The sequence below is a fragment of the Nuphar pumila genome, chromosome 7 (assembly GCF_984573655.1).
Source record: "Nuphar pumila chromosome 7, dmNupPumi1.hap1.1, whole genome shotgun sequence".
Classification (NCBI taxonomy): domain Eukaryota; kingdom Viridiplantae; phylum Streptophyta; class Magnoliopsida; order Nymphaeales; family Nymphaeaceae; genus Nuphar; species Nuphar pumila.
The window spans coordinates 25,621,412-25,647,197 of record NC_143255.1 but is presented as its reverse complement, the minus strand read 5'-3'; the positions used below and the strand labels follow the sequence as shown (position 1 = coordinate 25,647,197).

The 25,786-nt window shown below is 34.8% G+C and overlaps 1 protein-coding gene across 3 annotated transcripts in view; it reads left to right on the top strand.

Annotated features, from left to right (window-relative positions):
* The window catches only part of LOC149831590 (putative GTP-binding protein OBGC2), a 53,233-nt gene extending 37,187 nt beyond the window's left edge, over positions 1-16,046 (top strand). For 2 of the 3 annotated variants that reach the window (XM_090014002.1, XM_090014004.1), the window contains exons 4-10: positions 611-694; positions 1,221-1,298; positions 5,808-6,008; positions 6,093-6,200; positions 14,634-14,708; positions 14,854-15,056; positions 15,737-16,046. In XM_090014002.1, the coding sequence (XP_089870128.1) occupies positions 611-694; positions 1,221-1,298; positions 5,808-6,008; positions 6,093-6,200; positions 14,634-14,708; positions 14,854-15,056; positions 15,737-15,830 (843 nt within the window). In that variant the 3' untranslated portion in view covers positions 15,831-16,046. The remainder of the gene's footprint in view (positions 1-610; positions 695-1,220; positions 1,299-5,807; positions 6,009-6,092; positions 6,201-14,633; positions 14,709-14,853; positions 15,057-15,736) is intronic. The other variant, XM_090014003.1, reaches the window with a different exon arrangement.
* Positions 16,047-25,786: the final 9,740 nt, after the last annotated feature.

Here is a 25,786-nt window from a genome sequence, read left to right as displayed (position 1 = left end):
CCAGAAACAAAATATCGTGATAATATCGCGATATTTTTTGAGACAATTTTTTTTTGTTTCTTTTATATTTTAAAACCTTTAAAACATGTTTCTTTATATTTTTGAAAGAAAAATAATGCAAAACTTATTATTTTCTTAGCTTCTTTGTTATTATTTATATTTTAAATTTTTTTAAACTGCTGAGATATTCCTGATATTTATCAACTTTTGAAAATCGCTCCGAGAAATACCCTCGCCGAGAAATTACCTTTAACAATACAGGTGACTATGATATATATATATATATATATGTATATATATCAACTCTTTTTCTGAGGTACTTTTTATTGTTTACTTAATAATCGTCATTGTCTTAAATAAATGTTGGTTACATACATGATATGCAGTATGATATGATATTCTTAAGGTTATTAGAATTTCATCATAACCTTGTGACCAATCAATTGAAATGTAACTTATCTATAGGTGATATATTTTTGTATCTCTCTATCTCTTGTTTTCATCATCACTTATTTTCCTATTTCTACACTTTTCCTAGCCTTACAAGCTCTTGCATAGATACCTGCTCCATGTCTTGTTATACTTATTTATATATTTTTTACTGTAGTAGATTAGCTTGCTGGAGATGCCTGAGCATAGAAAAAAAAGATTGATGGCTATGACCACGAATATTATGAGGGATGAAACTGATAAGGTTAGTTTACTCAAAATTATTCCTTGTCATTGTGCATATTGATTCCTTGGGCTTTCATTTTATATTTTTAAGTATTTCCTATTAATGCACTTCATAGAGTCAGTGAATTTATTGAATCTGCACTTTAGAAGCATCATTACAATGTTTTTTGTTTCCGTGTTTGGATGTGGCTATATCAAATATCATTTCATAGGAAAGGGAAAATGAATGTGTGGATAAGTTGATCATGTTAACACTCTGACCATAAGACACTGTACACTGGTATACAGATAAAATGGACCTTTGGGGCCCATGCATGCATAGCTTGTCACTGAAAGGTTTAATTGTGCTTTACACGAACACTTTCAATGTATAAAGATGTTTTTTCCAGGAAATGAGTTTGGGACGTAATTGAGATGATTTATAAGGACTTGCAACTCAAATATTAACTTGTCTTTGTTAGTCATGGATTTTGTTAAAAAAAAATTCTCATTTTTAATAGAATTCTTAATGTTTCTAATTGATTTTGGTGCTGAAAAATTTGCAGGTGTTGGTTCTGGGTCAGCCAGGAGAAGAGGTCAGTTTGGAGCTCATATTAAGAGTGGTTGCTGATGTTGGTGTAGTGGTATGTACGAGTAAGAGATGTGTATCCATTTTCCTATTAAAATTACAAACTTATCTGTAATTTTGCTTGAAATGCATCCTCTTGCTCAATGTATCATTTTGAGCCTGATAGCTTCAGCATCTGCTGGTTTATTGATTGCATGTTAATGAAATAATAATTCAAAATTATTTATTATGGATTCAGATCATCTGTGTGCATGCATGCAGATTATCATCTTCATTAATATCATGTTGGTTGTGAGCATGGTGTTCAAATTGCACCGATCCTGTGGGTCTAACTATGCAGAATTGTGTCCAATTGGTCACTTCATGTTTAACTGACCCACTTTTGCCCCTATAGATTTTTGGCATGCACTTCTGTTCTCCTTTTTCTATAAAATCTTCAATTAGTAAATGTGCTGGTATCTCTTTACGTTACTTCACTATTGTTGGTGGAACATAGCCCATTTGTGGTATTGAACCTAAGGATTAACAATGGTCTGTCTGAGTTTTTCATAACAATGGTCTGTCTGAGTTTTTCATGATCGATGATGTGTTTTAAGTTCCACTGTTTTTTACTATTGTATTAGTTTTTCCTTCTTATGGTTCATAGTTGTAGGATGATATTTAGCAGAGGCAACTTCTAACTAGTCCTAAACTTACAAATTAGTGATTACTGTGAGCCTTATCTCTTTATTTTATCCCCCACAATTACTGTTATGTGATTTGATTCCTCAGTTTCAGTTACAGTTATCATATTATTGTCTTGGACACTAGTAACATTTAAAAGTGGGGTTAATACGAGTCAGATAGATTTTTTCCTACTTAGAAAGAGAGATAGGGGTTGTTGCATCGATTGTAAGGTTATACCGGGAGAAAGTGTAGCTACACAACATAGAGTCTTAATTTTAGATCTTAGAATTAGACAATGCCACAAAAGGGATAGACATAGGATAGATCCTAGAATTAAGTGGTGGGCACTGAAAGGAGCTAAACAAGGAATGTTTGTACAGAAGGTAGTTAAGGTAGCTGATTGGTGTCTCGAGGAGGATTCAGAATCAATGTGGAATAAGATAGCGGGTGGCATGAGAAAGGTGGGTAAGGAGGTATTGGGTGAGTCTAAAGGCGGTGCACCGCTAGGTAAGGATACATCGTGGTGGAATGAGGATGTCAAAGTAGCTATTAAGGTTAAAAGAGAGTGCTATAGAAATCTAAGTAAGAGTCTGGATAATGAGAATTTGAATAAGTATATGATAGCAAAGAAGGAAGCTAAAAAAGTAGTTCGGAACGCGAGGGATAAGGTATATAAGGAGGTTTATGACAAGTTGGATACCAAAGAGGGCGAGAAGGATATTTATAGGCTTGCAAAGATGAGAGATAGGAAATGGAGGGATCTGGGTATGGTTAGATGTATCAAAGATGAAACACAAAGGGTTTTAGTCAAAGATGAGGAGATTAAGGAGAGGTGGAAAGATTATTTTGATAAGCTATTTAATGAAAGTCATGCTCAAGATCTTGGAGACTTGTCCATTCCTTTTCATGAGATGAATCGTGACTTCATGCGCAAGATTCAAAAGAAAGAAATTGCAGAGGCTTTGAAGAAAATGAAATCAAGAAGGGCAGTTGGCCCAGATGGTATACCTATCGAGGCTTGGAAATGCTTGGGAGAGAAAGGTTTAGAATGGTTGACAAATCTTTTTAACAAGATTTGGCGGACAAATAAGATGCCTAATGAGTGGAGGAAGAGTACTTTGGTGCCTCTATATAAGAATAAGGGTGATATACAAGATTGCACAAACTATCGTGGTATAAAACTCATGAGTCATACTATGAAACTTTGGGAGAGGGTGATTGAGTCTAGGTTGAGGAAGATTGTCATGATATCGGAGAATCAATTTAGTTTTATGCCTGGAAGATCAACTATGGAAGCTATACATCTTCTTAGACAACTTATTGAGAGAAATAGAGAGAGGAACAAAGATGTGCATATGGTTTTTATTGATTTGGAGAAGGCATACGATAGAGTACCTAGAGACGTTCTCTGGTGGACAATGATGAAGAAAGGTGTTTCTCTCAAGTACATTAGTATAATTAAGGATATGTATGAAGGAGTAGTAACCAATGTCCGCACTTGTGGAGGGGTGACAACCAATTTTCCTATAACGGTTGGGTTACATCAAGGATCTGCTTTAAGCCCTTTCCTATTTGCTATAGTGATGGATGAGCTTACGAGATCAATTCAAGAAAATGTGCCGTGGTGTATGTTGTTTGCTGATGATATTGTTTTGATTGATGAGTCTAGAGCTGGGGTTAATGCTAAGTTAGAATTATGGAGACAGACATTGGAAGCAAGAGGTTTTAAGTTGAGTAAGAGTAAGACAGAATACATGGAATGTCGGTTTAGTAAGCAACGAAGTAGTGATGGGAGTGTAGTGAAGCTTGGTGAGCAAGAAGTACGGGTGGATGATTGTTTCAAATATTTGGGATCTATCATTCAAAAGTATGGAGAAATTGATGGAGATGTAAATCATAGGATAAAGGTTGGGTGGATGAAATGGAAAAGTGCAACTGGAGTATTGTGCGATCGTAGAATGCCATTGCGGTTGAAGGGAAAGTTTTATAGGACGACTATTAGGCCCGCTTTACTATATGGTACGGAATGTTGGGCTGCCAAGAGACATCATATTCAAAAAATGAGTGTAGCTGAGATGCGTATGCTGAGATGGATGTGTGGAAATACAATAAAAGATAAGATTTGGAACGAGGAGATACGTAAGAAGGTAGGCGTTGCACCCATTGAAAATAAGATGAGAGAGAATCGTTTACGGTGGTTTGGACATATTCGGCGAAGGCCTAATGATGCTCCAGTTAGAAGGATGGAGAAATGGAAAAATATATTAGTTAAAAGAGGTCGGGGTAGGCCTAGGAAGACATGGATGGAGGTGATAGGAAAGGATATGAATGCTTTGAACCTCACTGAGGACATGGCATTGGATAGAAATGATTGGAGGAGAAGGATTCATGTGGAAGACCCAGAATGATTTTCTTTTTTGGTTCATATCGCCGACCCCAATTGTTTTGGGATGAAGGCGTAGTTGTTGTTGTTGTTGTACACTTGTCTCTTATCTTCAAGTATTCATGGCACTAATTCTGTTCAATATTGATGACAACATTTGATACTAGTTTTGTATTTGATACATGGACTACTAACAATCACATCATCTTAGCTGAGGGGTCTGAGGTTTGAATTCTGCCACAGATATCTTCTAGCTTTTTTTGTCATAGTCTAAACAGCCATTGAGTCTCTGATTGGGAGGTATGGACCGTCCAGTTGGTTATGTGAAATATTTGAGCTTTTCAGAGGTTGATAGAGATAGCTGGACAGTTGGGTCACACTATCATAACCGGGGTCTTGTGTTCGAATCTCAGCTTGCTTATTAGAAACAGAAAAAAAAAGTATGGAGAAATTGATGGAGATGTAAATCATAGGATAAAGGTTGGGTGGATGAAATGGAAAAGTGCAACTGGAGTGTTGTGCGATCGTAGAATGCCATTGCAGTTGAAGGGAAAGTTTTATAGGACGACTATTAGGCCCGCTTTACTATATGGTACGGAATGTTGGGCTGCCAAGAGACATCATATTAAAAAAATGAGTGTAGCTGAGATGTGTATGCTTAGATGGATGTGTGGAAATACAATAAAAGATAAAATTCGGAATGAAGAGATACGTAAGAAGGTAGGTGTTGCACCCATTGAAAATAAGATGAGAGAGAATCGTTTACGGTGGTTTGGACATATTCGGCGAAGGCCTAATGATGCTCAAGTTAGAAGGATGGAGAAATAGGAAAATATATTAGTTAAAAGAGGTCGGGGTAGGCCTAAGAAGACATGGATGAAGATGATAGGAAAGGATATGAATGCTTTGAACCTCACCGAGGACATGGCATTGGATAGAAATGATTGGAGGAGAAGGATTCATGTGGAAGACCCAGAATGATTTTCTTTTTTGGTTCATATCGCCGACCCCAATTGTTTTGGGATGAAGGCGTAGTTGTTGTAATACAATTCATTTCTTAGCAACTTTAGATGAAACACTTGTTTTTGCATATATTGACTTGTGGAGCTGTGTCTAACTTGTACATTTCTGTCCGAGGTATTCCATTTACAACTACTGATGCCATAAGGATACAGATAAATTTTGGTGAAAGTGCTAGAGCAACATCAATCTTTAAGATTTACACCATAGTTGAATACTAATGAGAGGCCACTTGACTACCTGATAACATAGACACATTTGATGCTTTGGGAACTCTATCGACTTGGTACCTGTTTTACTTATACAACTCTGTGTGAATAAGCATCTTATTGGCTGGGTCGGTAGTTGAGACTTGAGAGGTCTAATTAACTCTTCAGATTAAATGGGGTAATCCTTTCTGAATCCTCAAGCATATGAACTCCATATATGTGAATGTTTGTATATACATGATGAAAAAGTTTGACATTTAGTTTTTTGCAATTTTCTCTTTCTTAGGGACTCCCAAATGCTGGAAAATCTACACTTTTGGCTGCCATTACTCTTGCAAAACCAGATATTGCTGATTATCCTTTCACAACATTGATGCCTAACCTTGGTCGCCTTGATGGCGATCCTAGTCTGGGGGCACAAGAATATACTTCTCAAGCAACGTTAGCTGATTTGCCTGGTCTCATTGAAGGCGCACATCTGGGAAAAGTAATTTGATTTTCGGCATCATTTCCTGCCCCATTTGACCTTAATTTGGATTTCAGATGTTAATCTGTTGATTCCTTTTTGCAGGGTCTTGGTAGAAATTTTTTGAGGCACCTCCGTAGAACAAGATTGTTGGTCCATGTCGTGGATGCGGCAGTCGAGAACCCTGTGAAAGACTATGTAACCGTCAGAGAAGTATGATCGACTTCATAGATGAGTTGCTTCTGTCAGTTAGTTGTGTTCTTGTTGCATCTGTTTATGGTTCTCTGCATATGATCTACTTACTCTTTGCATTCTTAGCTAAAAGTTGAAGCATAATAAACTTATAATTGTAATTATAGTTTCATTATAAATTAAAAAAAAGCAAAAAAATGAAAATTATGCATCCTTTGTTTCCTAATTAAGATATGAAATAGCAATATTTTGATATCGGTATTGACTTCCCCTAGGTGAAGTTCATTGTTGTTAGAGAAAAAAAGGAAAAAAAGCCAACAAAGAAAATATTGTTATAGTTTCTCTTTTTAATGATGAACATGGTTTATTTTATTTCAGAATTGTTCTATTAGTATGTCTTTTCCATGCAACTTAAAATATAGTGGACATGATGATGAAGGATGAAAGTTATATGTAAATAAAGCTTTGAGCGGTATTTGCCACAATGTGAAGGGCTAATGTTTCTGTTGTGGTCACAGTTTTCTTACTATTTGATGTTCTGCTCTTCTGAATTAGTGGTTTAGCTACAAAAGTGATCACTTTCTCCTTTTTATCGCATCATTTTGTTGTAATGCAACCATTCTTCATAAAAGATAATAGTTGTCTGTTTCCTTAATCCATACTGTTTTTGTGTTGTCATGTCATACTTGTTTCATATTATGAAATGTGCAAACACAATTAGCCTGAAGAAAAATTCTTAATATGTAATATTTATTTGTACATCTCACCAACTAATCATTTCTAGTGTTAGACATTGATAATCACTTGACAAGCAGTGTAACATGAAAAGACTTGCTTTATCCCTTGAACCTTGTCTCTGCATATCTAAGCTATTGACTCCCTCTCAAGTTTTCATCATAAAGAAAAAGTAGAAGATAATATAAGCATTATTTGAACGTCTTCAGTGACTTATGCTGCTTGGTCCAACTAGGTTGAGTTTGTAGGGCAGCAACCCAGTTGACTTGGACTGTAATGAAGTGCTAAGAAAGGGACTTGATATCTCCACGAGCCACGCAAACGTATATACATATACAAAGTAGCCACTAATGAGCGAAAATACAATAAACCACAAAAGTGGTAAACACACAAAGTGAGAAGAAATAAATGTATTTCACTCTTAGATGGCTTCAAAGAAGCTTACATTACAAGGGGAAAACCCCCTTTATTTATAGACAAAAGGAGCCTTTGGAAGGGCTCCATATGGGACGTTGGAGTCCTTTCAACCGTCATAAATATGACCGTTGGAAGCCCCAACGTCCCATATGGTGGGCCCTTTCAATAAGAAAAAAGAAAAGAAAAAGAAAAGAAAGAAAAGGAAAAAGAAGAAAAGAAAAAGAAGGAAAAAGGAAAAATAAAAGAAGGGAAAAAAGTACATATGTGCGTGAATGAGTAAAAAGATAGGTTTACCCCTAATGGGTATTACAAAGGAAATATATATATTTATAAATATATAGATAGACCATATATATATGGATATGTGTCATGATCTATATATATATAGTACATAATTTAACACCCCCCCTCAAACACATGGTGAGATCACCGAGAGTTTGCTGAGGAAGTAAAATCGAGGCGATGACAGAGCTTTGGTGAAGAAGTCCGCTAGCTGGTACTCAGTGGGAACATATGGAAGTTGAATGGTACCCCGTAAGAACTCATCATGAACATAATGACAGTCCATCTCTATGTGCTTTGTTCATTCGTGGAAGGTGTGATTGCTGGCAACGTAGATAGCACTCTTGTTGTCGCAACACAGCTTTGAAGGAGTGGAGAATGAAAGCTTCTTAACCAAATAATTTCAGTGGTGGTTGTAGCCATCGCCCGATATTCTGCCTCCGTAGAAGAAAGAGATACTTTCTGTTACTTCTTACATCTCCAAGATATGAGTGACTCTTCAAGAAATACACAATAATCTGTGGTGGAAATACGATCATCGGGGTTGCCCCCCCAATCAGAGTCAGTATAAGCAAGTAAATTAAGAGAGGAGGAGGAGGATAAGAATATGCCTTTTTTTATGGTGTTCTTTAAGTATCTGATAATCCTTATGACTGCGACCATGTGAATGGTAATAGGAACTGTTTGAAATTGGCTTGCGCTATGAATAGCATGAGAGATATCGGGCCTGGTGATAGATAAATATGTTAGTGATCCAATTAACTGACGATAAGGAGTGAGATCTGCTAAAGGAGTGCCATCATTGGCTCTCATCTTGGCATTGATCATTTCTGGAGTCTCCACTTTCTTGTCATCTGTTAGCCCAGATCGACCAGTGATGTCGGATGCAAGCTTCATCTGAGAGAGAACATACCCCCTTGGAGAATATGCAACTTCAATTCCTAAAAAGTACCTTAGAAAACCAAGGTCAGACATATCAAAATTTTCTTTTAGAATATTTTTAATAAATTCAATACCCTTTTTATTGTTACCGGTGATGATCATATCATCCACATATATTAACAAGATAGTTATATCTTCCTCTGAAGACTTAACAAACAAAGCAATATTAGTATAACAAGAAGAAAAACCATTATCAAGAACTACTTTGCTAAATAGATCATACCAAGCTTTTGGTGCTTGTTTAAGGCCATAAAGAGCTTTGTTTAATTTAAGAATATTTCTTTTTTCAATTTCAAGACCTGGCGGAGGATCCATAAAGACTTCTTCACATAGATTTTCGTTTAAGAATGCATTTTTAACATCAAGTTGAAAGATAGGTCATTGTTTAATGGATGCTAAGGCAATTAAGGTTCGTACGCTAGTCATCTTAGCTACTGGGGCAAAAGTTTCTTCATAATCAATCCTGTATTCTTGGGCGTAGCCCTTGGCAACCAACCGAGCTTTGTATCTTTCGAGAGTTCCATCACATTTGGTTTTAACTTTATATACCCATCTACACCCATTTGGCTTTTTTCCTAAGGGTTGTCTTATAATGCTCCAAGTTTTGGCTTTGTTAAGTGCTTCTAATTCAACTTTCATAGCTTCAATCCAATGTGGATGGTCATTAGCTTCTTTAAATTGGGAGGGTTCATGATATGAGTGTATCATCATGAGACATGTTCTATAGTTAGGAGAGAAGGATTCATAAGACACAAATTTTTGTGGTGGTCTACTATTACAAGAGGATCTCCTAAGTTGGTTATCTTCAACATGTTCTTCTAAAGAGAAGTCTTGGGAATATCTTTCAAACGCAGGTTGATGTTTATTTCCTAACCGTTGGGTATACACATTAATCTCATTAGGATTCTTATTTTGAGAATCATCAATATGTTGAGGAATGTTGTTATTGTGATGTAAAGTACCATCACAAGAATTATCACAACTAATTTCACTTTGGGATTTACTTCTAGGTGCTAAGTCAAATAAGAATGAGTAATCAATGTCTTCTTTAGATGTTTGAATGTCAAAACCATTTTGTTCCTCAATAAAGGTTGTATTTCGGGAAACATAAAGTTTATTATTTCGAATGTCATAGCATCTATAACCTTTTTTATTTTCACCATATCCAATGAATACACATTCAAGAGCTTTTGGTGATAATTTGTCTTGTCCTTGAATAAGAACGAAGCATTTACATCCAAAGATCCTTAGTCTATTAAAATCCAGAGTAATTTTAAACAATTTTTCAAAGAAGGAAAACATTTTTTAATGAAGAAGAGGGCATACGGTTTATAAGATATGTTGCGGTGAGAATGGCTTCGACCCAAAAATTTTTGTAAACTTTTTTAAAGACAAGAGTTCTTGTAGTCTCAATTAAATGCCTATGTTTTCTTTCTACAAGACCATTTTATTGTGGAGTTTTTGGGCAAGATCTTTGGTGTATAATTCCATTTAGTTTGAGGTAATTTTGAAAATCTTTTGACATGCATTCACCTCCGGAATCAGATCTAAAAATAACTATGTTATTTTGAAATTGGTTTTGAATAAGAGTACAGAATTCTTTAAAATTAGAGAAGACATCGGATTTATTTTTAATAATATACACCCATGTATATCTAGTAAAGTCATCAATAAAGACAACATAGTAAGAATAGCCTCCTTTGGACATAACGGGTGCCGGTCCCCATACATCGGAATGCACAAGTTCGAAGGGTCTTTTTGACACAAAACTACTATGCGAATACGGAAGCGAATGAATTTTTCCAAGTATATAATCATTGCAAGTAAATGTATTTGTATTACAAATTTTTTTCAAAAAGGGAAAAATATACAACGTGGAGATATTAGGATGTCCAAGTCTCTTGTGCCAAGTCTTAATATCTTTAGATTGAACATGGTTACAAAAAGTTTTGGATGGCAATGACAAAAAAACCATATAGTATAGGTCTCCTCGTCTATGGCCTTGCCCAATCCGCTTTCCGGACCGGAGTTCCTGCACATAGCAATGGGTTGGTGAAAAAGAGACACTACATTCAAAATTGGTGATTTGGGAGACGGAAAAAAGGTTTAAATTAAGTTTTGGAATAATTCATATTTTTGGAACAAAAAAATCTTTATTTTGGCCATAAACTTTTTCAAGGTTTTCAATTCCTTCAACATCTAAAGATACTCCATCGGCCGTGGAAACATATGATTTAAAAGAATTAAGACTTGATTTTGACAAAAGTAATGCATTTGGAGTCATATGGAAAGAGGCACCCGAGTCAAGAATCCAGGAAGTCATACCTGGAATGGAGCAAATGACGGCACTGAAAGTGGAAGGTGTAGAGGAGTTCATTCTCATGAATTGTTGGAGAGTTTCGGTAAGATGTGCAATGGAATCCTTAATGTCTCCATCTTTCTTTGAATCTTCATTTGAGATTGGAGAAGTGTCTCCAACGGAAGCCACTTTCTTCTTAAGCTTGGGGCAATCCGGTCGAATATGGCCCGGTTCATTACAATGATGACAAACAATCTTTCTTCCTCCATTATTTTTCCAAAAGTGAGGTGGTTTATATGGTCTAACATTATTATCGGGTCTAGACACGGCATGAATTTTATCATCCTTTTTCAAGGCCAAACGAGTCTCATCTTGACATAAGTCGGCTAAGATATCACTAAGGGGAGTGGAAGCCCTATGAAGGAGGGATCCTCTTAGTTGCTCAAATTCGGGACGAAGCCCATGAATAAATTAGAAAAATCTTTCTTTTTTCATTTGCTCTTGCCTCATGGCAATAGCACTTCATTCCCATTGAGGTTCAAGAAGGATGAGTTCATCCCATAAAGAGGATAGGGCACTATAATAGTCCCTAATACTCATATCACCTTGCTTTGTCTCTCTAACTTTTTCTTGCAAAAAGAAGTGTCTAGCAAGATTACGTTGCGTGTATATCCCTTTCATAAAAAACCAAGCTTCATTGGCTTTCTTGAATTTGGCAAGATTGGCACAAATTTTTTAGCTCGACATTATTCATGAACCATGCTAATATTTTAGCATGCTCACTTTCCCAATCTTCCATTTTAGAGGAAAATTCAAGAATGGCTTTTTCTTTTTCTTCTTCATTCAAAGCTCTCTCCTCATTGCCTTCAAATTTAGTGAGTTTCAATTGTGGTTCCGGAATGGTTCCACACACATAACCCCAAAGTTTTTTACCTTTGAGATTATTTTCCATGGCGGCCGCCCACATACGATAATTGGTCCCATTTAATTTAAGTGAGAGATCAATTTTTGAATCCTTGTTGGCCATCCCTAAAATAGGAAAGTTGAAAGTAAAAGAGAGGAGAGATATTACTTGTCAAAAGGAGTCCAATAAAGCTTTTACAACCAAAGCTCTGATACCATGTAATGAAGTGCTAAGAAAGGGACGTGATATCTCCACGAGCCACGCAAACGTATACACACATACAAAGTAGCCACTAATGGGCGAAAATACAATAAACCACAAAAGTGGTAAACACACAAAGTGAGAAGAAATAAATGTATTTCACTCTTAGAATGGCTTCAAAGAAGCTTACATTACAAGAGGAAAATTCCCTTTATTTATAGACAAAAGGAGCCTTTTGAAGGGCTCCATATGGGACGTTGGAGCGCTTTCAACGGTCATAAATATGACTGTTGGAAGCTCCAACATCCCATATGGTGGGCCCTTTCAATAAGAAAAAAGAAAAGAAAGAAAAGGAAAAAGAAGAAAAGAAAAAGAAGGAAAAAGGAAAAATAAAAAGAAGGAAAAAGGAAAAATAAAAAGAAGGGAAAAAAGTACATATGTGCGTGAATGAGTAAAAAGACATATTTACCCCTAATGGGTATTACAAAGGAAATATATATATTTATAAATATATAAATAGACACATAGACATATGTATATGTAATATATATATATATATATATATATATATATGGATATGTGTTATGATCTCTATATATATAGTACATAATTTAACATTGGACAAGTCACCAAGTCAGCCCATTCAGTTTTTAAACCATGATTTATGCATTAAATGCATTAGAAACAAAATGGAGAATGCTTCAAGTAGTCAACAATAATAAAAAATGAACAAACATTTCTAGTAAAATGCTTTGTGATGTATTAATGGGAAATAAAGTTTCATAGATAGGCAAGCGAGCACATGCACACACAATTTTGTTAATAACTGTGGGAAACCGCCTCACTGACTGAGTTCATTGGCATAAAAACCTAGGTACCCCTTGCCCAGTAGGGAGTACACCCACCCAGCTTGGGCTTTGTAGCAAAGGACATACACCCATGGGTTTCAAATTCATGATGTCCAGTCAACTTGGTGGCATTCATGAAGTGGCCCTACCAGATGAGCAGGACTCTCTTGGGCGACATACACACACAAATAGCTTCATAATTGCTGTTTTCAGGTTATATAGGAATTATGTTGTTACATACACACCATTCCTACATCAGGTCCTTGGGTCGGTACTTCTATTTTGAGTTGGATCTTATATTTTGGATCTCTTTGTACTTTGGGTCCAAGTGGGAGTGAGAGGATCCAATTCCTATGTAATAAGCCTCACCAAGGCTATGGTGAAGACTCTTGTATTTCCTATCATTTGGCTAATTAAGATCATTATTGGAGAGTTCTTTCATTGAGTTCTCTTTTGGGAGGAACCTTAGCTCAAATTAAGGTCATCTGAGCTCTAATCCTCTAGAATCCTCTAGGGAATTGGAGAATAAACTTCATTTAGACCATTGATCTACCCATTCAATCTATCCTAGGCATCCATCTAGTCTAGCCAGTCCCCACTAGTTTGCCTAAATTCTCTCTCAATTCCATCATTACCTACAAAACTTATTTGGATCTACTATCATTATGACGATAAAAATGGAGTTTTTTTTAATTAGTAAACTGTGTTCACTTTAACTTTCATCAGGGTGCATTATTATTCTAGCTTTTCTTGGCTATTTTTTCTGTTTGATTAAAATTCTTGATTACTTCATGCATATTGTAGTCTCATAATTAAGTTCTCATTTCACAATAATTGTTTGTGGAATTGGATTAGCTTTTGCATAGCAACTTAGATCTTCTGTTTTGCTGGAATTCTAAAGTCACTCATATCACCTATATTTTGAAAATATTGTGATAAACAATGCCCTAATGATAGAAATCCTAGTTAGGGTTGTGTAGAACATCATTTTAAATAGAACATAAGAGGTGCCACCTCCTCTAGTACCTCATTTTGATAACCCACGTCTTGTAGCCTCTTCTTCTCTTTATTCTTCTTCCTCACCTTGATCTCTTTTTTCTACTTTATATCTCTGTGTTTATTCATGCTGCGGGTCAATCTGAGGATTTTCAATTATTAGTTGATTGTGAAGCTTGACATACCAGTTTAGTCAGACACAATTACAATGAATATTCATTCTATAATTTATATTTTTTCAATATTCAGATATTTAGTCATATCACTAACTACTACTCAAATGTTAATTTTTTTTATGTCAGAGACATTTCTACATTGTCTACAAATTTAGTCTATTTATACAATGTGCATTTGCTAAAAGTTAAGAAAACCCATCCGAGTTGCTAATCTGGCTAGACCATTGTCTTTTGTTGAGATTGAATGAGTTGAGTCATGAGTCACTGTATTCAAAATTATGGTATAAAACACTTTTTTCTTGAATACTTATCTATTATTATCATTGATAATAAAAAACAAATTCATCTTTTTTTTAATCTAGAAAGCCACTCTATTTTTTCCTTCACATGGAAATCAAACTTAAGGGTAAAGTTTAATGGGAGATTTTCTTCTTTTATGACATGGAAGCATAGTTGTTTTGGGATGAAGGCGTAGTTGTTGTTGTTGTATGACATGGAAGCATGTGATGGATATGATATGTAAAAACATTTGTGTCTACGTCTTTGAGGCTTATTAATGACTAAGATTCAATGATTTTCCCTCTTATTCATATTGGACAGTTTGAAACTTACATTCCTTTTTGGTTGATTGATTTTGTTTATTTATTTTTGCAGGAATTACGAATGTATAATCCTGATTATCTTGAGAGACCCCATATTGTGATTTTAAATAAGATTGATCTACCAGAGGTACAACTGGGTAGCTTATTTATTTTGATGGCCTTTAGAGATTCTAGTTCTATTGCATCTATTAATTGTGTAATATGATATAAAGCAATTTTACTGTTCACTTATATACGTGCAATGTGAATTTCAAGCAATTATTCTGTTACAGGCTAAGGTTAGGTTGTCGTCTTTGGCTCAAGAGATAGCAACTATTGGTCGTGCTGAGGTTCCTTCCAACTTATCCATGAAAGTGAAAGAAGCAGCAGGAGCACTACCCATTAAAGGAGAACAAGGACTCCTTATTGATGAGAAAAAGGAAAAGGCTCTTGAAGACTATCCACAACCTCTTTCTGTTGTGGGTGTTAGTGTTCTGTATGTTTTCTCATCCCTTTCTGTTCAGGCTAGTTATGCTTGTGATCTTAGATTTAGAAGAACAAATGTTTTACAAGCTACTTTTTCCTGCAAAATATCAATCAACCTTTATATGCTTTCCTCTTTTGTGGAATGTGGAATGGTGGTGGTAACTGTGGTATTTGTCAATATTTATTTCAAATTCTAAGTCGTGCCAATAATGAATCTTGCTTCACTGAGTCTTAAATTGCAGATGACTTTTGGTTGCTTAGCCTGAATTTGAGCCTTTTTGTGAGCTTGTTCTTCCAACCCCCTCCCTTCTCTCTTTCTTTGGCACGATTTATAGAAGACAGAAAGAGACCAGAGACACTAGTAATTTAGGCAGATGAGAGTGATTAGCATCGGATTTCATGACCAGTAGGAAACATAAGATCAACACATAGTTGATTCACAGTAGATTGTTTATTATGAAAAACGTTATAGAGGGCTGCTGCCCATCGATTGTTACACTGTTCTGATTGGAACTATGCCAACATGAGGATCAGATGTTATGTGATGCTCAAACCATCATGGTATCATGATATTGTATGCATAATCTTCTTTGAAACTGAATTTCTCAAACCGTAGATTCTATGCTTTTGCTTGCGACAACTGGATCATGTCTTATATATTAACATGAGTAGTTTTGTGCCAATCTGCAGTAAACGCATTGCAGTTGATGAGATGTTGAAAGAAATACGACTCGCCTTAAGAAAGTGTCATGACATACATGGAGCTAACCAAGGTCTACCTTAGCCATATGTTTTGCTGAAAGATCGAAGGTGTAACCTGAGGTATTTGTATCATATCTATGAGTATTGTGCAATTTTGTATATCTCAGCAATCGTTTTCTTTTCTTTCACCAATTTGCTTATGGTTCTTCCCCCAATCCCACATTGTTTATAATTGGTAGGTGAAACAACATTGCAAAATTTTCTTCTTTTATTATCCTCAACATAATATATGATATTATTGAGTTTTTAACATGAAGCTCAATCATGGTTTGGTTGATAAAGCAAGCTTTTGGCTGAGTTGAGAATTAATGAGCCAAGCGCGAGCTTCTATTTAGAATCTTGGCTTATCATTAACCCTTATGCACAACAGTTTGCAACATGGATGAGCATTATGCCATGCTGACTAACTTCAAGTCAGGCTAGAGTTGGATGGGCCCGCCATACCCGAGGAAAAAAGCAAACCGGGATGTGTACTAGAAGCTCAATCCTTAGCATCAAACTTGGCCCATCCTAACTCTTGGGGGGTGGATACTGGAGGCATATTATGTAGCTTAATTCTGCGTATTTGTTTTAATCTTTGTCGGGTCAGGTCAACTGCTTTTGCAGAATGATCTATCCATTTTACATGTTAAATTGCTTGCAAATTGTAAATCAATCTGTGTCAGTAATATTGGGCCATTGAAATCAGTAGCGTTTGCTAGTTGACTGATTTTACTGATTCTTAGAAGAGAGGGAAACAATAAAAAGAATTCATAAACTGGCTTGCACAAAAATCAAACTTACCGAATCCCTAAGACATCACACATATAGCTGTAAAATATAACAATTAATCAATTATCACATAAATTATAGAACCAATTGTAAAGATGGGGAGAAGGGGGTGGGGGAAGGATTTATTTTTTAAATTTTAGCTAATTCTGGCTTTTTAGTTTATGAGGGAGCATATTAGGTGAGCTAAACCATCATAAAACAGTGAATGGAGTGCAATTTACATAAGCTAAACCTAAAAAATAATTGAATTTTTATATACTTATAATTTACTCGATTGTTGAAAAACACCAATCCGAGCGGACCGTATTCACATCTTGGCTCATTCTAGCTTTCTAGTTTACATGGGGGCGTTTTAGGCCATCATAAAAACAAGGGTCAGGGAATAAAGAGACTTATAAAAGCTGAACCCTGAAAAATGGTTACTCTTTGTGTGATTTCTTTATTCAATTGGATGGTTAGTGTCTTTTTCCTATCCCACCCAACTTTGAGTCTCTACAAAGCTGATTTTATCATCTTTTTATGACGACGAACCCTCGCCGAAGCAAGGAAAACACTGGGTGGGGCCCCACGACCACCTTGTCATACGTGGCCCACCTTTGAAAATTACACACTCATACGCCAACGGGATTTGATCCGGTGCCTTCATCTCAACACTCTCACAACTACCTGCTTGTCACGCAGGGGTCGCTGGTAAAGCTGATTTTAGTTTTACAACATTGAGTTTAACTACTAAATGGAGGCTTCAAGATGAAGAGAACAAAATCATGGGAATGAATTTGTTCACGCCAATTAGGTGCATGTGTAGGTTTTGGAACTTGTGACCAACCTTTTGACTTTGAAAAACAAGGCCCCCGAACTATCTGTTGCAACTCGTATATTCCTTTTTTTTCGGACTTATGATTAAGCAGATTGGTTTTCTGTCCCGGTCCTGCCTGGATTAAGTGTTCAGAATCCAGGTGGGTTCAGTATATGGATGTCAACAGGTTGGATGTAACCTGATATCCGACTCAAATCTCAATCCAATTAGTAGGATTCCGTAGCCAAATCTGGTTTCGATTAAAATTTGGATTTGCATTCAGTATTAATTTTTTATTGAAATTTGAATTTAAATCTGATTAAAATTTGGATACTTTGAGATAGAACGACAAAAAGGTGAATTTGATTAATGTTGTTTATCATAACTTTTTAATAATATTTCAATAAAAATATTTTACGAAGTTTATTTTTTATTGACTAAAACAATAAAAAAACTGTGTTGTTGTGCCTTTTTGTTTAATTTTCCAATACGGTCTCACCTTTTACCTGAAATTCCATGTCAGGTACCACCTTTTTTGAAAATTTTGATAGTCTTATGTTTTACTGACAATGGTCAAATAAAAACTTTAATCTAACTTTACCCTCATCTAGCAAACTTGAGTTAAATATTATAAAATGTGAAAATGCCCTTACATTTTTCAACTAATTAACTTGAGTTGTATTTTTAATGAAAAATGATGGTACGACAAATTTGATGTGTTTCTCAAAACACCCTACAATTTGCCAAAATTTGCTCAATGATCAATTTTGTAGGTTCTTGATTTTTTAAAACCTTTTTACCCTTAACACTTGCCAAACTCCTCGGTTTTTGTGTGTTACGTTCTCCCAATCTCGCTAAATCTCACTAAAAACAAAATTTGCATGATATTTTGGCAAAAATCATGTATTTTGCACAAATAGTACAAAAATAGTGATACTTCTTGCGAAAATCTCTTACATGTGAATTTTGTTAAGAGTTTCACGTTGGTGATTGCGAAAGTCTACCTCTTGATGTGAAATTCATCTTTTACGGAATTCATGAACTTTTGCATGCGAAGTTTCATTTTAGCATAGTAATTTACTAATATATAGGCGACTAGAATGTGAATTTCATCAAGAGTTTATGTTGGTTGTTGTGAAAGTCTACTTTTGATGCATAATTCATGAAAAGTTTGCAAAATTCACAAACTTTCGCATAATGTCGACTTTAAGCGATGTGAGATTCCATTTTAGCGTGAGAATTTACGTTTGTATATATAGGCGATTAGAATGTGAATTTCATCAAGAGTTTGCATTGGTGGTTGCAAAATTTCTAAAATGTTTGCAGAATTCTTGAAAGGTTTGCGAATATCGTGAAGTTTCACATTAAGTTATGCAAAATTCCATTTCAGCGTGAGAATTCTGTAAGCATTAAATGCGATGTTTCATTTTTTAAAACCTTTTCTGTGCAACCTAGGGCAATTTTCACATAACCTAGGATTCTTGCGGACCCCAAACCTCTTCCTCCCTGGCAAAATCTCCAACGACTATTTTCGAAAAACATTTGTGGTAAAACAAACATCGATGGCACATCATTGGTGATTATTTCAGCTAATTATTCAAGTTTTTCTGTTTAGTTCATTTTCAACGGGTGAATCAATTTTTTTTTAACTTTCAATAAGTTGTTTTCCATGGGTGAATCAATTTTTTTTTAAACATTGGCACGAGTAAGTTACTTTGTTTGTATATTATTCATTGTAATTTGTTGTTTGCATTTGTTTCTCACATTTGCATGTGATTGTTCGTTTGTCACTTTGTTTCCTTAAGCATTAGTATGCCTTTAACCCTGATTTGGTTATACTTGAAAACACCATCCGTTTGTCACTGAAAATTTATTTTCAAGTTTTTTTGTTACATTATTAGAAGTTTGAATATTGTTTGTCATGCATTTTTAGTAGATTATTACGCATTTTTGTTATTGTAGGAATTTTCTTATTTTTAGTATTGCAGTATGACACCAAAGAAGAGAAAAAACACAACCTCTAATAGCATTGTCAAAGAGTAAAAATACTTTGAACACACAACATAAAGTACTTGATGATCCTTACACAATAGGTTATAGTTTCAATCAAGAAATATACAATAACCTTGCCCTCTAGGTAGAGAGGGAGCAGGCTTCGTGACAAAAAATCTGGGCATCAAATGTAATGCATAAAAAAGACCCTCGCCAAACTGGACCGTAGAAATCTTCGCCCAACCCAGTAGTTGCTAGTACTTTCAACAAAATAAGTAATAGTTTCAGAATGGCTTAAAGATGCGAATGAAGCTCCAAAAAAGGTTGACGAAATTGCAGTCAAAATATTGTCTCCCATCCTTGAAGCATTGAAGGAGGGTGAGGGAGACCCATTGGTGAAGAAGTTTGAGTCATTAGCTAACCCCGAGGTTGTTGTTAACCTAATCTTTGGCTATATTTTGGTTGTTGCATACCTTCTTCATTTTCGTCACTCTATTTTTATCACCAATTGAAATTGAATATCAACACATAAGGGGTGGAACCACATTAAGGAGAGGGTGGACACGTGCTCACCCTGACCCACAAGAACCTCTCAAAAGGGTATAGATCAGGGTAGGCAGTGCCCACCCTGACTCGTTGAAAATGTCGGTAGTGCCCTACCTTGACCAGTCAGTGTGGGCACTGGTGCTCGACCCAAATGTGATCGATGGGTGATGGATCACCTTGGCCCTTTCCTTTGCAAATCCATCTCCATTCGATGATCTTAGAGATCTTGAGAGAATTGAAGGAATTTGTTTGGTTTTGATGCCAGAAATGGTGTGTTCTTTGTTTGGTTATTCAATGAAGAATCCATATTGATTTCATGTTTTTGTTTTGTCTCTTACGTTTAGTATATCATGCCTTATTGGCTATTGCTTGATTGAATTGTGTGTATTGATTTGTTGTTTTCTGTATTAAAATCATCTTGTCCCTTGTTTTTTTTTCATGTTCATATGCGATGCGCTTTTGGTTCTTGGCTTTGGGGCGGGGGGCTATTATGTAATCTTTTCCATTTTTTTTACTGTTTTGAATAGAAATAACTGTTAATTCTGCTCTTTCATTGAAAATTATTTTTATTTTAATTCGGTCATTCATTGATATCCTTTATTTCCTTCTAAATATTGCAAGTTTTAGTGAGTATTATGTTCTAGATTCTACATTTTGACTAAAAATCAGTTTCTTTAATGAAAAATTTGTGTTGGTTGTCTGTTGAAGGCTGCATTGAGCTATCATCCTTCATTTGTTTTCCTTTGAGTTATTAGAACAAAATCACTTTATAAAGCAACCATCAAGTTTTTAGAAAGCAAAAGATTATGTGGAAGCAGCAAGTAGAAGATAAAGAACTTTAAAAAGTAACTTTTAACAAACTGATAAATACCATATTTTCTTTATTTTTTAAAATAAAATAGAAAAGAGAATAACTTTAATAAGATGAAATATTTACTAAAGAATTTAGAGATGCAAAATCCTCAAAATGGAATTGTTATATGGCAATCAATAATGCATAAATGAGAAGTCATTTATTTGAAATTGAAGGTCTAGACTCTAGAGAATACAAAATGGCATACGCGGAGAATCAAGACTAACAAAAATGCACGAGTGAGATAAGAAGTTTTTTTTTCTTGTGCTCTTTGTTGGATTACTTGAGTGACATCGAGAACAGTTCATTGTCTTGAAAGATTTAGTCAATTGAAAAGTGTGTGTGTTAAGTCTAGGGTTTTTCTTCAATATCAAGAAGATGGATGGCATATGGAACATGTGTTATTACTTTCTAAGAGATATAAAATGTCCTTTAGAAGTTATTTTATGCAAACCGAAAAGAAAATGAAGGATTTAATCATTGAATTACATTTTACATACTTAGGCTTCCTTGTGGCCTACATGTAGTTTTGCTTTTGGAAAATAAGATTTGGGGTGCAAATTTGCCCATAAGTTGGCTGCCTTTGGATGACTTTTTTTTATTTCACACATTTTGTCTTTTGTTGATTGTCCTTGGATCACCAAGTCATGCTTATTTGAATGAGAGGTTTGCCCGTGTTGTCGGTCACATGGATATGGCTTAAAGGGTATGCAACATTGCTTATATATATATTCTTCAAAAATTGGACTTGGAGTAAAAGGAGCATGAATGCAATTATAGTTTTAGGATTTTTAAGTGTTTTTATTTTTGTAATAGTATTAAGCATTAATTCATAAATAACAAATGTTTGATTTTGGTTAAAATATTTGTATTTTTTATCAATTAACATTGGTGAAAGATCTATGATTTTATTAGGTTTTAGGTTTTAGGTTTTAGGTTTTTTATTTGTATTATTTCAAATTATATAAATTTCTAATTAGCAATAATAATCATTCTATATTTGTTTTGTTTAGGTTTTAGTGTTTTTTGCATATTTTTTAATTAGCATTAATCATGAGTTTTTTTATTTTTATTATAATTTAAGGGGTTTGATGTTTTTTTGCATGATTTTTTTATTTTTATTGTGCATTTATGCCCACCCTAATTTAAATTTCAGGCTCTTCCCCTAAACACGGACATGTAAGTACTATTGGTTGTATACACACATAACTCAGGACGTTAATAATTATACCTCAGCTACCTCAATTGCATCCTTGCTTGAGGTGTGGATGAGGGTGGCATTGGGGCCCTTGACTTAAGATTATAGACCTTTCTTCTACTATGTGACTATATAGTACCTTTCGCGAGATACCTAAGATATACACAACAGACATAGTTCATTGAAAAACACTATATAAATTATAAAGAAACAATTCATTAAAAATCACTTATACATCACTTCTTATGTAACTTTGCAACCAATAACTTTTTGTTTAACTTCGCAAACAATGGCTTCTCGATTACTTTTACTAACACCTATAGCTTTATTAACAACAAGTAAACATCATCACTATATAACATTGATTTTACATCATCATCATCCAAGACATGTATCCATATATGTTGGCCATCTAATTTTGGTGAACACTTATATTGGAGGATCATTGAATCTTCTGCATATCCAGTTTTGAAAATTACACACACTCATACGCCAACGGGATTTGATCTGGTGCCTTCATCTCAACACTCTCACAACTACCTGCTTGCCACACAGGGGTCGCTGGTAAAGCTGATTTTAGTTTTACAACATTGAGTTTAACTACTAAATGGAGGCTTCAAGAAGAAGGGAACAAAATCATGGGAATGAATTTGTTTACGCCAATTAGGTGCATGTGTAGGTTTTGGAACTTGTGACTAACCTTTTGACTTTGAAAAACAAGGCCCTCGAACTATCTGTTGTAACTCGTATATTCTTTTTTTTTTGGACTTATGATTAAACATATTGGATTTCTGTCCTGGTTTGACCTAGATTAAGTGTTCAGAATCCGGGTGGGTTCAGTATAGGGATGTCAACGGGTTGGATGTAACCTGATATCTGACTTAAATCTCAATCCAATTAGTAGGATTCGGTTGCCAAATCTGGATTTGATTAAAATTTGGATTTGCATTCAGTATTACTTTTTTATTGAAATTTGAATTTAAATCTAACTAAGATTCGAATCTGATTAAGTGTAAATATCAGGTTTTGGACTAGTCAGATCTGAATTTGGTTCTATCTTTTTCCATCCAACTCCAAATCTGATTAGGATAGATCCGATTAAGTCAGATTCGGTCATGCCTAGATTCTATCCTAATTCGACCTGTTGACATCCCTAGTCCAGTAACATGAATGTCGATTCTTGTTGGATTATATGTGCTCAACTACGAGCAAGATTCAGTCTCAATTGCCATGTCATAGTGACACACCAATCGGGCATGCTGACATGGTTTCTGATACATACAAACATTAATTTAATATTTTCAAAATTATTATAATACTTGAAGGGGAAGAAATCATGGAATTTGTGGAACTAATGAGGGGATATAATCTAATTTCATATTATTTGAAGGAGTTGTTGTGAAGCTTGAAAAAAACATGGGCTTGATTATGAGAAGTGAAAAGGAAAGTGGAGTTTAGAGTGCATGGATACTTTGAGATAGAACGAGAAAAAGGTGGATTTTATTAATGTTGTTTATCATAACTTTTTAATAATATTTTAATAAAAATATTTTACATAGTAGAATACTAAAAAATATTTTTTATTGAATAAAGAAATAAAAAAATTGTGTTGTGTCTTTTTGTTTTATTTTCCAATACGGTCTCGCCTTTTACCTAAAATTCCATGTCAAGTACCACCCTTTTTGAAAATTTTAATAGTCTTATGTTTTGCTGACAATGGTCAAATAAAAACTTTAATCTAACTCTACCCTCATCTAGCTAACTTGAGTTAAATATTATAAAATGTGAAAAATGCTTGTACATTTCTCAACTAGTTAACTTGAGTTATTTTTTAATGAAAAAATGATTGTAGTGTATGACACATTTTATGTGTTTCTCAAAACACCCTACAATTTGCCAAAATCTATTCAATGATCAATTTTGTAGGTTCTCAATTTTTTAAGACCTTTTTACCCTTAACACTAGCGAAACTTTTCAATTTTTATGTGTTACGTTGCAACGTTCTCCCAACCTTACTAAATCTCACTAAAAATGAAATTTGCATGATATTTCGGCAAAAATTACGTATTTTGCACAAATAGTACAAAAATCGTGACACTTCTTGCGAAAATCTCTTACATGTGAATTTTGTTAAGAGTTTCATGTTGGTGATTGTCAAAGTATACCTCTTGATGTGAAATTCTTTTTTTACGGAATTCACGGACTTTTGCTTGGAAAGTTTTATTTTAGCATACTAATTTACTAATATATAGGCAATTAGAATGTGAATTTCATCAAGAGTTTATGTTGGTTGTTGTGAAAGTCTACTTTTGATGCATAATTCATGAGAAGTTTGCAAAATTTTCAAAACTTTTGCATAATGTCGACTTTAAGCAATGTGAGATTCCATTTTGGCGTGCGAATTTACGTGTGTATATATAGGCGATTAGAATGTGAATTTCATCAAGAATTTCTGTTGGTTGTTGTAAAAGTCTACTTTCGATACATAATTCATGAGAACTTTACAAAATGCACAAACTTTTGCATAATGTTGACTTTGAGCAATGTGAGATTCTATTTTAGCATGCAAATTTACGTGTGTGTATATATAGGCGATTAGAATGTGAATTTCATCAAGAGTTCACATTGGTGGTTGCAAAATTTCTAAAATGATTTCAGAATTCCTGAAAGGTTTGTGAATATCGTGAAGCTTCGCATTAAGTGATGCAAAATTCCATTTCAGCGTGAGAATTTTGTAAGCATTAAATGCAATGTTTCATTTCTTAAAACCTTTTTTGCGCAACCCAGGGCAATTTTCACATAACCTAGGGTTCTTGTGGACCCCAAACCTCTTCCTCTCCGACAAAATCTCCAACGACTATTTTTGAATAATATTTCTGGCAAAACACACATCAGTGGCACATCATTGGCGATTACTTCAACCAATTATTGAAGTTTTTCTGGTAAGTTCATTTTTCACGAGTGAATCAGTTTCTTTTTTAACTTTCGGTAAGTCATTTTCCACAGGTGAATCAATTTTTTTTTAAACATTGGCACGAGTTAGTTACTTTGCATGTATATTATTTATTGTAATTTGTTGTTTGCATTTGTTTCTCACATTTGCATGTAATTGTTCGTTTGTTACTTTGTTTCCTTAATCATTGGTATGCCTCTAACCTTGATTTAGTTATACTTGAAAACACCATCCGTTTGTTGCTAAAAAAATATTTTCGATTTTTTTGGATACATTATTAGAAGTTTGAATATTGTTTGTCATGCATTTTTAGTAGATTATTACGCATTTCTGTTATTGTAGGAATTTTCTTATTTTGAGTATTGCAGTATGACACCAAAGAAGAGAAAAAACACAACCTCTAATAGCATTGCCAAAGAGTAAAAATACTTCAAACACAACATAAAATACTTGATGATCCTTACGCAATGGGTTATAGCTTCTATCAAGAAATATGTAATAAGCTTGCCCTCTAGGTAGAGAGGGAGCCGGCTTCGTGACAAAAAATCTCGGCGTCAAATGTAATGCATAAAAAAGACACCCTCGCCAAACTGGACCGTAGAAATCTCCGCCCAACCTAGTAGTTGCTAATACTTCCAACAAAACAACTAATAGTTTCAGAATGGCCCAAAGATGTGAATGAAGCTTCAAAAAAGGTTGACGAGATTGCGGTCAAAATATTATCTCCCATCTTGAAAGCATTGAAAGAGGGTGAGGGGGGGCCATTGGTGAAGAAGTTTGAGTCATTAGCTCACTTTGAGGTTGTTGTTAACCTAATCTTTGGATATATTTTGGTTGTTGCATACCTTCTTCATTTTTATCACCTTATT